The following is a 16,996-nucleotide window of genomic DNA, read 5'->3' as shown; positions in this document are numbered from 1 at the left end:
CAGCGAGGCCGGAAGCCGGGGCGGCGCTGTTGCGCATGCGCGCTGCGCTGCGCGGGGCGGGCGCTGCGGGAGGCGGGCAGAGGACGATGGAGGCGCGCAGGGTCCGCCGGCCCCGCGCACCGCCCGGGAGCAGCCGCGGCCGCCGCCACCACCGCCGGGGCCGCCGCGCCGGCCTCTGAGGGAGCAGGGGTGGGGACGCTCCGCCGGACGGGGAGCAGCCGGGGTGAGTCGCGGGCGGTTGTGCTGAGGGGGAGTCCCCGGGGGAGCTCGGCCGTGCCAAGCGGCTCTCCAGGGGAACCCCGGTTCGAGTCCCCGGTGCGCTTCTCTGCGGCGACAGGGCCCGGGTGGAGCGGCCCGGCCGCTGGTGCCGGGCGGGGCGGGAACCGCGGCGGCCGCATCCCGGCGGCTGGTCCGGCCGGCCCGGCCCTGAGGCACCGGGGAGCGCGGGCTGGCGGTCCCGCCGCGGGGCTGGGGGGCGCCGGCAAAGCCGGGGCTGCGTGCCCCCGGTGAGAGCCCTGAGCCCGGACATCTCCGTAGGGGACAACAGGTAAACCCGCCTCACCTGGCCCGCGATCTCCCTGCTCACACACCCAGTGCGTGGGATCCACCTCCTCGTTTGTTTGAACATCCACACTTGAGGTTAAAGGGACAGCGATATTAATGTTATTACATTATTAATGGTTACTAATACCTGTTCCTTGGAATCTTACGTGTGTCAGCGTCTCCGAAGCAGAAGGGTTAACAAAGGGACTTGTTTTCCCTGGATATTAAACATGTGACAGTCAGACTGTCTGGTTTTTAGTAGAAATAGCACTGGAGTATGTAATCGCAAAACACGCTACTAAACTTCAACCGCTGTCAGACCGCTACATTTCAATATGAAATATTATTTTGGTTCTTGTTTCCTCAGGCACACTAGAATATGAAGTTCTAAACTAACGCAAGAAGGGAGGTTTGTCAAGCCCACACAGTTGTTCCTTCTTTTTTTGGCTGAGAGGAGGTTTAGTGCTTTAAGGATGGAGCCAGAGGGGTAGAACCTCTATTGAAGTGCTTTCTTCAGCAAAATGTAATAATAAAAAGTCTCCACAGAACTATGTGATTAAACAAATGGGTCTGTAGCAAAGGGGCAAGTGGCATCATTTTTGGATATAGTATCTTCCTCTTCTGCCCTAATACAAGATGGAGTTTTGAATGGCTGATGTAATTTTTAAGAAATGAGTAGAAATGCTGCAGTCTTGAAGGCGTTTTAAAAGTAGTGTGAGTATTTGGTCAGGGTGACCCTGCAGTAATCGAATAATCGCGACAATCTGAGGCAATGCTTTTGAGAGGAAAAAGCTTGTTACAAAATAACACAAGCATGCTTATTTAAGAAAAAAAAATCTAAACTGCTTGATGATTTGCAGCCTTGTGCTTCTCGTGTAGCTGTTTGCAGCGAAAGATCCTATTTCCTGGCATGCTATTCAGTGCGATCAAGCAGTGGAGAAGGTGGCTTTGCAAGGTGCAAACGCACATAACTCTTGGCCACCTGGATGTGAATTACGTAGAAACGAAAGCTTAGAATTGTGTTACCACAATGTTAATACTGTCTCAATAGTCCTTCATTCTGAACATCTAAATACTTTTACTGAGACCAGAGCAGCCTTTTCGCTGGTTTGTTAATATGTGCCTAAATTTTTTGGATGCAATCCTGGAAGCTGCTCAGTGATAGTTTTGTCCTTATGTCAGATCTGCTTATTTAATAGAGGTCTTGTGAGGGAATGTTAATTAAACAGTAAGCTGTAGTTAAAACATCCTGAGTTGGAAAGTATTACATGGAAGGAATAGCAAGTTCTTAGGCTGTATTTAGTACGTCTGCACACCGTCTTACTCCCAGTTTTGTGCTAATCTGATTTTCCTGACTGGCAGCATCTGTCAGATGAAAATGCTTCAGACAAAGTCTGGCATCTCTGGAGTCAAAATGGTGGTTGTTAGATGATGGTTTAAAGAACAAACCATTTAAGGACCTTCCTCATGCACACACAGGTGCTGGGAGACCCTTTCCAGTCAGAGACACCGAATGTGTAGCTGGTTCAGAAACAACCAGCCAGAGATGTATTAATGAACCTTGGTGAGGTCCTGATAAAAGCTAATACAAATGAAAACAATTTATATTGGATAAGGTTTTACATATGTGCTTGCATAATCAAGAGTAATTATGTGCATAAATCAGCTGGCACAAAATTTATATTGAGCTTAAAGTTGTCTAAATATGGAGTTACATTTTTCTAATTTTAGTTGTAAAAAATTACAAAGGTTTTGCAATTACTATTTCCCAAGTCACGGCCACAGGCGATACTGAGCGATGAGTAACCAAGAGCTGAACATTGATATCTTTGCAAGTGCAGGGTCTTATAAATTATTAATGGCTGGCAGCAATTGTACCTCTCTGCAGTGGTCTTTAGGGTAAGCATGAGCTATACTAGGAGCAAGAGTATTTTCTAATTTGATTAGGTGGTGGTTCTGTGTCATTTAGTAATGAGCCAGCACTCATTCTAAAATTACAACTCCATTTTATTGACGCTTTTGTTATCTAAAAGTTTGGATGCTATGAGATAAAGGATCTATAAAATTTCAGAGCTTGTCATCCTCTGGTACCTTTACAGCCAGATATCGTTACTCTGTGGGTGTTTTCCAGAGCCGTGTCCTCTATAATGGTTATAATGAAGATACGGTCCATTCTCTGCAGGGTACGGCTTCTTCCTACTTGCTTCAAATAACGATGAGAACTTACATAGGGGATTTCTAGCACTTTTGGGGAAGGAGGGTTATTTCAAGTTTGGGTTTGGTTTTTCTTTTACTTCTGCAAAATTGCCGTCTAGCCAGCTGTTTGTGCTGATTATTTGTGGAATACTGCACATTTGTCCTTATTTCGTCTTGTTTGTTTTGGACCATCTCCCCAGTTTGTCACAAATGATTTAAGAACTTTGGTATCGGCCTCCAACTTGTTTTTGTCTCTGTTCAGCTTGCTATTCATCTCGTTTTTGCGAAGAGCTAAACTTTGTTAAGGTTATCTCTATTGCATTATTTTTTTGCTCACTTTGACGGGGTTTTTTCTGTTATAGCTTAGAATATTTTATTTATTTAATATATGTATCGTCTAATAGGAGACTTTATTCTTTTTCCTGAGTCTATGTAAAGCTTTTCTTCCTCTTTTGTATTGAGAATAAATTTATTTTATCCTGTATATAACCGGAGCTGTGAATCTGTGCTGGCCTTGAGACAACCTTGTATTGAGCCTCTTCTAAACCTGGGAACATACGTGTTTTAATTCTGGTCTGTGAACTTGGTGTTTAAAACTCACTCTGTTAGCTTTGCTAATACTGAGATTTTTCCTCTCCCAATCCCCTTTCTCCTGGTGTTTTTCCCCAGGAATTGAATTTCTCTCTTGCTGAGGCTCCTTCACTTCCAGTATGGAGATGAATCGAGACAAACTGTGTCCCGGTAAGGGTGACGTGAGCTCCGATTCTGCGTATCATTGCTCAACGTGTCATGATGATGAGGAGTGGAGCAATACGAGCCGGGGACGAGCGAAGTCACGAAGTTTGTCTGCTTCACCAGCCCTGGGAAGCACCAAGGAATTCCGGTATGGCTCCTACTCCTTCCTATCCTTGCTACCTTTAAGAATATGTATTTTTAAAATTATCCAGATTTTAATTTTTGCTTCTCTTTTTACGTAACTATAGTCTTGCAGCTGTGACAAGTGATGAAAAGAGAAATAAAAATGGTGTTCTGTTGTAATAAATAGAGAGGGACATGGTTATTGAGTGATTCTATTGCGGTCCATGCTGTGCAAAGAGCTTCATTTTCTGAAGTGGCCATGTGGGTGGTCATCTCTGAACTGACTTGCATGGAAATATGTTCTGGCCGTTATGAGACCTGCTTTCTGTTTCGGTGCTTCGTGGTGGATCTTAAAAGTGCTTTTTTTTTTTTTTTTTAGATATTTTAGCAACTTTCTATAGGTGCATATACAGCTTCAGCAAGACAGCACGTTGCTCGTATAAAAGCTTAGAGGGTTATCGTTTATAAGCAAATAAACACAAAATATTAATTTTCAAATGTAAGGAGCTCATTGTGCACAGGTACTCAGCTCCCAGGGGTTTGGGGCAGGTTTGGACTTTGGATGCTCTGATGTTTGTTGTATTTCAGCCTGGCTGTACGGACCTTCCAGAAGTAAAATATACACATATTTGTACTGAGCGGTGTTAATTCATAGCTTGATAGTAGCTCAGGTCACAAGAAAGGAACAGGTTTGTTCTTGGTTCCAGACCTTTAGCTAGTTGGCAGAACTTTTACCTCTTGCTCAACAAGCTGCTTTTACGGGGCTCTTAAAACGTACTTCAACAGGTTGTGAGTACAGAGCGAAGGGAGAGCAGAGCTGTCAAAACGCGCATCTGCAGCGTTCGTGCTCTCAAAAAAGAGTCGATCAACACTAGAGACGCTTGTGCAGTGTTTTACCAACGCTCTAGGTAGAGCTCTAGCGCTGGTCGTTGAAAACCTGAGTGTTCAGGTTGTGTGGTAACGTGAGGCAGCACGAGGTACGTTTGTGCTCGCAGGTTGTTTCCCAGTGCGGAAAACACCCACTTCGCTTTGAGCCAAGTTTCTAATCCAGCTGCTCTCGTCATGTGGGCGGCTTGGAGAGGACTTTTGATTTTGTGATCTTTGTTCCCATTGTAAATATTGCAAAAAAGACAGTTATTTGCAAGAGCCTTGGGTGGAGCAAGAAGTGGGAGGTGATGTTGCCAAGGTGTTATTTAACTGTCCCTATTTAAAGTGTAATTGTTCACAAGCAATAGAGACTTAACCATTCCTTTGCACATATTGGTACACACATTCATCTCTAATTATGTCAGTCCTCGCTCATTTTTCTGTTTTAATATAAATAAGGTAAACGTTGTAGAACACTTAGTAATAATCTTATCTGACTGGATTAGACATGCTTGGGTTTATAGATGAAAAAAATATTTGGCAAACAAAAATCACTTTCGTGTGTTCTATGTAGCAAATTAAATACTCACTTTCATTATTAGAATTCAGATGTTACACACGCATATTTTATTAGATATGGGACAATAAGATGTTGCTATTATTCCTTAATAATATATTTTTAATCTGTCGTCTGGTTTTGATTTTTATTGGATTTCTGAATGTTTTGTAAGTATTAAGAGTGAGTCATCAGGCTGGTCTGAGCTACTTTATAATACACACAATAGAAGGCAGTGCAGTCATGATTTGTAACTGCCAAGCAGTAGGTCACTTACCAGTTCCTGTGGTAATTGAATTAAGCACAGGAAAGGCATATTTCCCCCTTCTTTTTAATGGAATAATTCGAGCAGCATTTACATGATGTTCCAGCAGTTCCATGACTTGAGTAAGTTTTATTCCTGTGTGGAGATTTGCTGAAGGAGGTGGGAGGGACACAAGGCAGAACAGTTCTGACTTGCTCAGCTAATCTCATCCTAGAGCCAGGGGTAATCCTGTCTGCCGGCTGGGATTGGAGTTTGAGGCTGAATGACATTTTGGAGCTCTTGTCTGTTTGAAGATGAAGATCATCTTAGGTCTTTTTACATAAATAAATGGAAAAAAATTAGCTTTTTTTTTTTTTCCTAGCTCTTGGTTGTCTCTACCTGCCTTAATCTCAGCCCTTGGTACCCAGAAAAACATGTTTATGGTTAGTGAAAGCTCTGCTCAAATAGCCGGTCAAGAGCCTGGGTTCTGTTTGTTCGTGGGTGTGGAAAGAGACGGGGACTGGTTTAAATGTAACCTATAAAAGGCAAATGTGGGTAATGGGGAAAAAACCAAACCAAAAAACTAAGGAGACCCAACCTAGTATGTAATAAAATGAACTAAAGCCTAGTACTGCAGATATATATCTCCATATACCTTAGAACTGGAGGATTTGCATTCTGTTAATTTATTGAGTGCAAAGACTTAAACAGCAAGAAAGTGTTTCAGTGATCAGGCCACCATTTCTGTTGCTTGATCACCAAAAAAATCAGAAGGTGTTGTCTTGGTGGTTCAGATTTCATGGGAAGTGCTTGTCAAGACTTACACTGAGCAGCCTCGTTTGGACACGTTACTGTAACTTACCGAGACGAAGAGCACACGTTAAGCTATTTTATGTGTATTTATACCAGGTGTAACCACTCTGCGTGTCCTGTTCTAAGATTATGTGCTCTTAGGTAAGATGTAGTGCTTCAGGAAATATAGAAAATAAAAGTATCGTGGTCATGGTGTCTGCAGCAGAGACGCTGGTGTCATTTAGGAACTGATGCAGACTAATCCTTTACACCTGCTGGTGACACAAGTGACAGTCATTGCAGGTTTCTTTGGCTGAGGACATGGCCTGAAAACAAGGGTCTTGGGCTCACTTTGATGCGTGTGTGCTTAGTTGTCCGCTTGCTCATTGTCAGCAAAAACTAACGTGTGCCAAAATATTATGGAAGAGAAAGTGCTTACACTATATAAACAAAAGCCCTGGCTTATGTTTCGTATTTTAATTAATTGCCGAGTACAACTGTTTCAAAGAAGTGGTTTTGTTGGTTGGGGAGCTAATTATACCCGGTTTGTCATCACATTCTTTTACTTATTGGTTATATTTTGTGTCTGTTTTTAGGAGAACACGCTCCTTGCATGGACCATGCCCAGTGACCACATTTGGACCAAAGGCCTGTATGCTGCAAAATCCCAAAACGATTATGTAAGTACTTGTGAAATGAATGGTATTATGCTTATTCTATAAAATAAGTTTGCTTTGCCATTATTCACCCGTTAATCAGCATTGTTTGCATTTTACATGATATTTAGAGACATTCATGTCGCGTGATGGCCAGCGTGGGGTTGGCATTGCCAGAACTGGCCCGCTGGTTTTGTCACACTTTGCCCATTTAGAAAGTCAGTTTGAGAGAGCGGATGGCACTGCTGAGCTGTGTTCTCAAGTAAAACCTCGTTACACGTGCAGGAGCTTGATCTGCATGTTGAAAGCTGTCATATGGTTTGAATGTCATTGGTTTTTTATTCCCGAGGGATGGTAGGACATAACCAGTGTTTCTGTGTATGGCTTTACAGTGGTTTTGCTGGTTGGAGTGCTTGCTGCAAGCTTTCAAGGTCCCTTCCGGTCCCTGACATTCTGTAATTCTGTAATTGGCAGTGAACTTGCTATGTGTATTAAACACCCTTATAGCAAACTCATTCTGAAATGGCAAAGCTATTAGTAGCATTTTGTTTGTTTCCTCAACTTGTAATATGTAATGATCGGTGTTTCTGAATGACAGAGGAACCCGAATTTTCACGGACAGCACAAGGACAGGCGGAGCAGGGGTTCTGTGTAACCTGCGACAGCCTCTCCCGCTCTGGGGTTGTGTGCTTGAGCTGGTAGCTTGAATTTTTGTGTTTCATCTATGGCGCTTTACATGTATAAATACCATTAAGACAAGTTTGCTTTTAGACTGCTGATTGATTTAATGTGAAAATAAGGGTTGGTTTCTGCTTTGCAGGCATATAAACGTTATAATTTTGTAGGCTGGATGGTATAAAAACGTAGCTTTTTACCCCGTGTATTTATATATATACTCACTAAATGGTGATTTGACTTGGTCAGATGAGGAATCTCAGAGATCCACAGATTAACGACATTAGTGGCCCCTATTTTTGTCTTTTTAAAAAGTGTGATTTCATGACTCTTTCAGTTAAATGTAGAGTGTTCGAATCAGGTGTTTATGGCCTGTATCTTTACCTGGCCAGCAACAGCCTCAGAACAGGCTGGAGCAGCCTGACTTTTCCTCCCAAGGTGTGGCGGAAATCTCGTGGTTTACAGTAAATTTGAACTTCCTTATTGTGGCTGCGGGTTGTGAAGTTGCTGGGGGTGCCGCGGTTCTTGGAAAGCCCAGCCCGGTGTGGGATCGTGCTCCTCCCCGTGGGCTGGACCAGCTTCATCCTTATAAGCGCAGGGTCCAGGTCCCTGCGGGCGGTGCTGAGCACACGCGGTGTGCGGGAACAACCTGCTTTGCGTGTTCAGAATAGCTGGGGAGAAACGGGTCGTGGGAGGAAAATGGGCTGTTTGAAGAACGAATTGTAAATGACTGTTCTTACAATACCTGAGGTTTTTGGTGCGGCTTCTGAAACCAAGCAAGACCTTTTTGTTTGGGTTTTTCTTCTCTGCGGTCAGTGATACGTTAAACTCCCTTCACTGGAATTGTTTTTATGTGTGAGCATGAGTTAGTGAAGGTCTGCAAGTGCTGGTGGTTGTATTGAAAAACCTGCTTTCCGAAGATTGTTACGCAAGATGAGCGGATGAGCGGAATAACTGTTCGGTGAAAACAGAATCAGGTGCTTGTGTTGCGGAGGAAAGGGGAGGCGAAATACCTGGTTTGAAACTCTTGAAATGGGGTTTTTCTTCGGAAATCTGGCCTTTGAAGATCTGCAATAAAGGATTTTTTTGCAAAGCCATGCGGCTTTTTGTTTGGACTGATTGAAATACTTCACCGGAAAGAAAAAAATCATAAAAAATGTTTGCTTTTGAGATATCGGCTTATTAATAAGTGATAAAAGCCTCAGCCTCTATTTTCTTTGGTGAGCTGTTGCTTTGCCCGACTTCAGGAAAGAAACATGAAGATCTTAAAGCATGTTACGAATAACTTTTCATTTTGTAGAACTACATGGAGCTGGTGAGTGTGGTTGAAACAGGCGCCCTGTCTGTCGTTTGAATGGAGTCCCTGTTAGTCTATTAGTTCTAGATTTACGCAGTGCAAGCCAGCACTGCAATCTTTAGCTCTTGGCCAGATTTAGGTGGTAGCCTGGTCATCTGGAAATGGTTTTGGGGGTGGTTTTATATTCAGTTTAGCTACTGGTTGGTCACAGCCATCTCAGATTCATGGCGATAGTTGGGATTGTGTGTGGTGTCTTCAAAACTGCCTTATACTGTACTTATATGTAGAATGTAGGCACTTTGGAAAGTAAAATGAGCAGGTAATTCCACCTCCAGCATCATCATCTGTTTTATTTTAACCCTTGAAGTGCTAAATCCAAATCTCTTTGTAAATTGGGCTTGTTCAGCATTTATACTAATCTGCTTTGCTTTATGGATTATACCTGCACTGTATGGAAATGGATGGGATGCTCGTAATATGCGAAACACAACCAGGAATTATGTAGCTTGGAAGCAGCTGTAAATGAAGAAGGAAAATACAGCAGAGTGTTCCCAAATCAACTACAACATGGGGTTTCTGTTAGTGAGCACTCTTGAAAGCTGCAAAATTAGTTTTGTACCTATGTTTAGTTCTTGAGGTTCCCAAGTCTTAGAATGCTCTCCTGTCAACAGGCAGACACTCGTTTAAAAATACTTTAAAAGTGTATTTTTCCTATTAATTTACAGTAGTAGTTGTGCTACTCTAAGCAAATAAACGTGTTTGGGGATTAACACTAAAATGAAATTAATATATAGATTAGAGTTTTAAAGACATTTAGCACAGAAGTTTGGTATGTGTACCTACCTGTAGTGTTTGCCTCGCTGTTGTAGTGGAATTGTAGTGCACGGGTTCCTGAGCCCTTTACCCGTGAGGTTTATGATGGGGATTCCCAGAGTAACACCATCCGGTTTTCTGTCCTCCAGGCACATTCAGGATCCAGCAAGCCAGCGGTTGACGTGGAACAAACCTCCCAAGAGCGTCCTCGTTATTAAAAAGATCCGCGATGCCAGTCTGCTGCAGCCTTTCAAAGAGCTCTGTGTGTATCTTACCGAGGTAACGACATCTACATTCCGTTTTCTAACAAAATTAAACATTTTCTATCCAAGCCGGTTTCAGTTACTGATTCTGTGCAGTGTGTGGAATTGTAAAGTTCAAACAAATCGTTTCACCTGTTGCCACTGGAAGCTATAAAACTTGTTTCAGAGCTTAAGATCAGTGCTTAAGAACAGAGCTTAAAAAGAAAAATCCAAACTTCCCTTCATTCTGTTTGCAGTTCTATTATGACACGGGGTGGGATATAAGAAGCTTAATCTTTTAAGCCTTGAACAACCCTAGCAATGTGACTCCATCATGTAATCTATATTCCAAAGTTTAGTTTAATTTATTAGATGGTCTGTTCATGCTGCGGAATTCTCATTAGAATTAGACCACACAAAATGAGAATGAAATGCCACAACCAAGAGATGTAGCCCACTTCTGTAAAACATGAGCCATGTGTTCTAAACTACTGCAAATTATGGGGAGAGTCAAATATTTTGTCATTTTAAGAGGCTGCTAACAAGCTTATCTTACCTCTTTTAAGGAGAACAACATGATAGTGTATGTAGAAAAAAAGGTATTGGAAGACCCTGCTATAGCTAATGATGATAATTTTGGACCAGTGAAGAAGAAATTCTGCACCTTCAGAGAAGGTACGGTAAGAATTCCTTGAAAGTCAAATTGAAGTGTGTGCCCTATTTGTCTTGGTGTTTCCTTAGTCCTTGGGTTTGTTACATTAATGTGCTTTTTGTTGTTACATCTTAGTTGTGTTTTTATATCTGTGAGTGAATGTTGGCGTGCTGCACTTAATTTATGGTAGGAAGTTAAGGCTGTTGATAAAACTTAATTAAAATCTTGTATTTCAATATTGCTTGTAGATTATGATGATATCTCCAATCAGATAGACTTTATCATATGCCTGGGAGGAGATGGGACCTTACTTTATGCTTCCTCGCTTTTCCAGGTTGGTCTTTATGGGCAATAGACTTACAGACCTCTTTTATTTTTGAAGTACTTTGTGGTTGAGGGGTTTTCATTTTGTCTATGTGTTTTTCCTTTGTTATTGAGGAGAGCGTTTGTCCTTTGCTGTTCATTGCTTTTTCTTTTTCTTTATCAAGCCTATACCTTTTGAAAATAATGTATGTAATGTGTTGTTTTTATTATGCTCGGTTGACATCAGTAGTCAAAATATTTACAGGCAATCAGTTGAAGTATGAATTGCTTTTATTCAGTAGCTTTTAAATTCTTTTCTTTATTGATAGGGTAGTGTCCCTCCCGTTATGGCTTTTCATCTGGGATCCCTTGGATTTCTTACTCCATTTAATTTTGAGAATTTTCAGTCCCAAGTCACTCAGGTTATAGAAGGTAAATTTAAGGGGACAAGGTGTGGTGCTTCTTTTCGTGACGTTTTCTGTAGCTTTTTCCAAGACTAGTACATTTTCTTAACTAACTCATTTAGGTTGTCCCATAAGATCGAGTCACAAGAACTGTATACTGAACTAACAAAAGTATCGCATTGACCCATTCAGTGCTGCTTTCTGTGCTGTTCTGTAAAGGAAAACGGCTGAGAAACAATTCTGGCCTGCGTGGAGTAAAAAAGTAAAGTGGGTTTTGAGCTTTAACCAAATGTAGACAATTATCTTGTGACTGAAATTGGGAATGCTGAATGCGCGGGCAGTAGACGGATGGCATTTCGTAGTTTGCTAGTCATACAGGGCTTTGCTTGCTATCCTGCCATAGCTGTTTTGTACTTTCCCTTCTGTTTCGCTTGCAGGCAACGCAGCGCTCGTGCTGCGGAGCCGGCTCAAGGTGAAGGTGGTGAAGGAGCACAGGGAGAAAGCCACAGTGCAAAATGGGATAGAAGAGAATGGAGTAGTGTCGGCAAATATAGAGAAAGAAGTGGGCAAGCAAATTATGCAATATCAGGTCAGAGCACAAAACAAGCAAAAAACCACTAATGTGCAGTTTGTAAATTGCTTTGTGTTTGTTTTATTATGACTTTCCCCTTTTCACTAGATTACTTACATTAGCCCAGTGGTGTGGAATAGATGGATGTTGCTCTAATCCACAAGGTGTGCAGGTTGCTGACAGAAGATGCAGAGAAGGCAGAGTTACTGAACGCTTCTTTGTCTCTGTCTGCTCTGCCGGGCGCTGTCCCGAGGAGCCCGTACCCCTGCGGCCCCCGAGGCAGGCAGGACAATGGAGGAGTCTGCCTGGGTTGGTGAGGACTGGGTTAGGGAGCAGTTAGGCAATCGGGACATCCACAAATCCATGGGTCCAGATGGGATGCACCCGCGGGGGCTGAGGGAGCTGGCTGAGGTCATTGCTGGACCAGTCTCCATCATCTTTGCCAAGTCTTGGGAAACGGGAGAGGTACCTGAGGATTGGAGGAAAGCAAATGTCACTCCAGTCTTCAAAAAGGGCAAGAAGGACCCGCCTGGACACCTTCCTGTGTAACCTCATCTGGGTGTTCCTGCTCCATGGGGGGATTGCACTGGATGAGCTTTCCAGGGCCCTTCCAACCCCTGACATTCTGTCATTCTGTAAATAATGAAGAGCTGTACATCATTACTTTCTGTAATCTTAAGTGTTAATATTGTACTTTTCTGTAGTAATATTTTCCTTTTATTGTGAAAACAAAGTAGTAGGTCTAAAGCGGGATATCCCAAAGATTTCTTTTACAAGTGACAAAAAAGCCCTGCACTTTATGAGTAAGCACCTTCTGGAAATAATTCTTAACAAAACCACTTCAGCTGGCACTTGATAAGACAGAAGTGTAGAGTCTAATTTGAAAAGTTCCTGCTGATCTAGTGCCTGCCCAAGGTCTGGAAAGCGTGTTTTGGCTTGTGATTCATGACGTTGCCAAGTCAGCAATAGCAGACGGGTGTGTGATATTTGATGTCTTGACAGGTCCTAAATGAAGTCGTAGTGGATCGTGGTCCTTCTTCTTACCTTTCCAACGTAGACGTCTTTCTCAATGGACACCTGATAACAACAGTGCAAGGAGACGGTGAGTCTGCTGCTCGAGTTCAGTTGCCTGTCAGCTCATGTGTAGACTTGCTATTTTACTGGAGGATTTTCTCATGTGGAATTTGCTGAAGGCCTAAGATCTCAAATAACGCATGACTGTAGTGCTAACGTCGGTGAAATTGTTGCTCCTTTCACAGGGGTCATTGTCTCCACGCCGACTGGTAGCACGGCCTATGCAGCTGCAGCAGGAGCTTCTATGATCCACCCAAACGTTCCTGCCATCATGATCACCCCGATCTGCCCCCACTCCTTGTCTTTCAGACCTATTGTTGTTCCCGCCGGCGTGGAACTCAAGGTTCACTTCTGTTTTGTTGGTTTTCTTTCTAAGTTAAAGACTTTTGTAATGACAACGTGAACGTGACCAGAGCGGGAGAGGTTGGGAAGTGCTGCGTGTCTCCTGCATCCTTTCGTTGGCGGGAGGACCAGATCAAATCTGAAGAATGCAGATTTGTTTTAAATAATCCCCCCACTAGCAGGATACTTTACCCCGCTTCCTGCTGGGCTGTAGTTGTGCAGCATTCTGCAAAATGGGAATACATACTTTGACATTCTGATTAATACAATTTCACATCGTTTCTGCTGAAGTGTATGTAAACCAGTGGTGTTCCTGATTTTTCAGATCATGCTCTCCCCAGACGCCAGGAATACAGCGTGGGTTTCCTTTGACGGAAGGAAGAGGCAGGAAATATGCCATGGAGACAGGTCAAGCCTTTTTTTGATTGTAGCATCTCTCTATAAGTATAGAAAATACCGATTTGTGTGCTTCTCTCGTTCTGTTTAGGCTGTCAAAAGGGTTGCTGGCAGGGAAGAGACAAGCTTTTATAAAACCTAACATGTCTTACAGCAAACGCTGTCCACAGCGCATCTGTTCGCAATTCCAAGCCCTGTGTTCCCTCTTTAGATGATCCTGCAGGCTTGGTTATTGCTTGATGATGGAAACTTGCTGTTGTATGAATTGGCTGATCGTAGCTGTGTTAGCCAGTGAATAGAAGATTTTTTGGTAATTGTTTTAAGTTGCTCTTCGCTGCCCTTGGCTGACCGGCGTGTTCCTGTCGTTGCAGTATTAGCATCACTACCTCTTGCTATCCCCTTCCTTCCATCTGTTTCCGCGATCCTGTGAGCGACTGGTTTGAGAGCTTGGCCGAGTGTTTACACTGGAATGTTCGGAAGAAGCAAAACAACTTTGCTGTTGAAGAAGAGGAATTCTGAGCGTCTGCGTCTCACGGGACTGGTGGCAATGGAGAGTGGCGGCGTCCCTCCTATACGCTTGGGTGTTCAAGATTTTGGCTGACAAGTGTGGTCACCATCAGGCATATATAATGATGATAGTTTATATCTGTCTGATCTGCTGATGTCTGGAAATTATTGTGCTACTTCCTGCCCGCCCAGGGTAGGAATGGAAGAAATCAGGCTCTGGTTGTTGTAATTTGAATTTCCTTTCAATGAGCAATGTGCAAATGGATGATTTCTGATTGGTATTGCCAACCACATCTGTAGATTTGATTGTAACCTGTAACTTACCGATAACATGGTAGGCTGAATGTAGATACATAATAGAAAAGTGGCAGTAGAAAAATGGCATTAAAATAGTCTGTTTAATTTGGTATATTTGCAATTCGATTTAAGGCTGCAATGCATATAAAGGCTCTAAGAGCAGCTCCTCTTTGTTAGCTTCAACACGTCCTGCCCAGAACAGCTCCCCATGAAGCGCTTCAAGTGCTTTCTCCTTGCGAATGTGACGCACTGTGAAGAAACACTCATGAAGAATGTTTTTTATGACTAGATGGAACTAGTAAAAAAAAATATATTATATTTTTTTAATATACATGTATATATCTTATGGCCATTTGCCCAGTGTGTGACCCTTGGCTGTCACCGCTGTGTGAATACCCCCGGTTGGCTCGGATGAGCGGTGGCGAGGGCCGAGCTGGTTAGTACAGTGATCTCCAGTTACGTGGCTGGTTTGGAGCTCCACGGGCCCTGTCGGTGGCAACATCAATCTGTTGCTTTTTCTTTTCCTTAATTTTGTTGGATTCTCTGGAATAAACGGTAGCGTTGGAGACTATAAAGTGAAAAAAAGAGCGTTCAAGAAGAATCTGGACTTTGATTACTACTCCATTGTCTAGTTCCGCTATTGTCTTGAAGCGACACGGAGCAGCAACGGTGCCTTCAGCACACGCAAGATATTCTAAGTCTCCTATTTACATTTTTAAGATGCTTTCAAATGTTTCTAACTTCTCTATGTACATATTTTATTGTATGTGCTTTTATGAAAGAAAAACAAAACCCAACAAAAAACCTGGTTGGGGAAAAAAAGGGTTTGTACTGTACTTTAACTGAGAAATATCAAAGCGACGTATAATGTTTACATTTCTGTTCTCTGTGGTGCAGTCTCGTGGTCACACTATCCAAGCTTTAGCAAAGTCTTGCTGCATTGGTCGTTAAAGGAGCGGACGTTATCTGCTAAATTTAAGACCGTAGCGTCATATTGTGGAGGAACTAATTGACTGGTTAAGGTGGGTTGTGGGAGTGAGAAGCTCTTGAACTTGTCATGATTGTCTTACGTAGTTTATATGGTCCAAAGTGGTGACGGGAAACGTATCCATTTCCAAACTCTGCCCGACCTGTTTCCTGTGGTGGTTTAGATAACGTCTCTTCCATTTTGGGTGCTGCCCTAGTCTGTCTAATTTTATTAAATCCAGGTGAGAGCACTTTTCCATAAAAGAGAAGCAAATTCTTGCTTAATGATACAAATCACAATGAAAATGTGTCAATATAAATGAATACTCAGTTTGTAAATTTTGTAAAATAGAATACAGCTTTGATTTGGTCTAAATAGACAAACTTTGTGGTATCTTGGAGAATATCCAGAGAGCTTTGGGTTTTTATCTTTCACTTGAATTGGAAGTAATTGTTTATTACTGTTTTGAAGCTGCTTACGGGTTTCCCAGGGGGAGTATCCAGTTATTTAATAACTGTTTACTCTTTGAACTATAGAAGTGTCAGACTTTTTGCTTTGAAACTCTTATTTAAACATGCAATAACTGAGAAGAGGTACCGGGCGTCGCGGCCGTGTAAATGTGGTGTTAAGTGAAAAAGAAGCGGAATGCGAGGAAGTGGAAATCGCTTTGCGGAGGGGAGGCGAAATGATTCATGAGCCTTATCTAGTATTTTTTGTAAAGGTAAAACTATATTCAGCACTTTTTATTTATGCTTTTTATAATAGCAAATCTATTCTTGACTAAATCACCGAGTTTTAATTTCCAGAGTGCATCGTTTATGAGATCTGTAATCAGGATTTACCGAACTCCTTCCTCTAGATTAGATCCGGATCAGTGCTTGTGTTTAAACGTATCACGTTCTGCAGTTGCGTTCCTGCCTTTGAGCTGTTGCAGTTTTGCTTGTACGACTGTTCCCGCTTGACAACAGCCCGACGTGGATCGACTGTTCCCGCTTGACAACAGCCCGACGTGGATCGGCGAGAGCTCCGGGACCGGCTGCAGGCAGGGAAGTCACCTCCCGCCTCCGGGCTTTGCTTTTCCTTCCAAACCCGCCTTGATTCGAATTGTACCAGCTGCTTTACATCCAAATGCAGCCCGAGTTGTGTTAATGCGTTACAAATTTATCTAACGGTACAAAGTCACTTTCCAAGGCCGTTAGTTCACGAGCGGGCTGGGGAGCTTTAAACAGCTCTCGAGTTATTGAACTGCGTAGAGCATGGGGAACTGCAGGAGAAAAAGTCACACAGACTTGGGTTTATTGGCAGGAAAAGCTCGTTTTGCTGATGTAGCTTAATCAGAGTAACTTGTTTAAACTGTACTAGTAACATAGGTTTTTGCTGATTGAGACCAGCGTCTCTAATACGCGGCTTTGTAAGTGTCACTGTACCTACAAATCCATTCTCAAAGGGCCAAAATGGAAGCTTGGAAATGAATTTTTTTAATTTTAAAGTTATTCTCTAATAGAGAGTTCCAGAAGTTTTAACAACTGATGTAGTGCGGAATAAAAGAGGAAAAATCCTGTTACATATTGTTAACGCTTTGACAACTTGTTTTAAATATTGTTGAAAACAAATATTTTTCAATCCTTTCAATAAAATCTTTTTGTAAAGTTGGACTTGCAAAGCAGCATTTTGACTGTTGAGAATATAAAATGAAGTGGTTACGTGCTTGGAAGATGAATGTGCAGGGCGGGTGTTGCTGCGT

The 16,996-nt window shown here is 42.6% G+C and overlaps 1 protein-coding gene across 1 annotated transcript; it reads left to right on the top strand.

Annotated features, from left to right (window-relative positions):
* The first annotated feature begins 60 nt into the window (after positions 1 to 60).
* Positions 61 to 16,918, top strand: NADK (NAD kinase). The gene is made up of 12 exons (XM_082069760.1): positions 61 to 223; positions 3,409 to 3,622; positions 6,653 to 6,736; positions 9,647 to 9,776; positions 10,306 to 10,414; positions 10,640 to 10,725; positions 11,024 to 11,126; positions 11,536 to 11,687; positions 12,672 to 12,771; positions 12,929 to 13,086; positions 13,411 to 13,493; positions 13,853 to 16,918. Exons 2-12 carry the CDS (start codon positions 3,450 to 3,452, stop codon positions 13,998 to 14,000), a joined length of 1,326 nt encoding a protein of 441 aa, XP_081925886.1. The 5' UTR covers positions 61 to 223; positions 3,409 to 3,449; the 3' UTR covers positions 14,001 to 16,918.
* Positions 16,919 to 16,996: the final 78 nt, after the last annotated feature.

Source organism: Streptopelia decaocto (genome assembly GCF_964273445.1).
Source record: "Streptopelia decaocto genome assembly, chromosome: 20".
Classification (NCBI taxonomy): Eukaryota; Metazoa; Chordata; class Aves; order Columbiformes; family Columbidae; genus Streptopelia; species Streptopelia decaocto.
This window is presented reverse-complemented; position numbering and strand designations above follow the sequence as displayed.

Bases quoted from the DNA above. Each gene is read 5' to 3' on its own strand.
- NADK (XM_082069760.1), top strand. From the start codon at position 3,450: ATGGAGATGAATCGAGACAAACTGTGTCCCGGTAAGGGTGACGTGAGC. The intron at 11,688-12,671 runs GTCAGAGCACAA...ATGTCTTGACAG, and splicing joins AGCAAATTATGCAATATCAG to GTCCTAAATGAAGTCGTAGT. The intron at 13,494-13,852 runs GTCAAGCCTTTT...CTGTCGTTGCAG, and splicing joins GAAATATGCCATGGAGACAG to TATTAGCATCACTACCTCTT.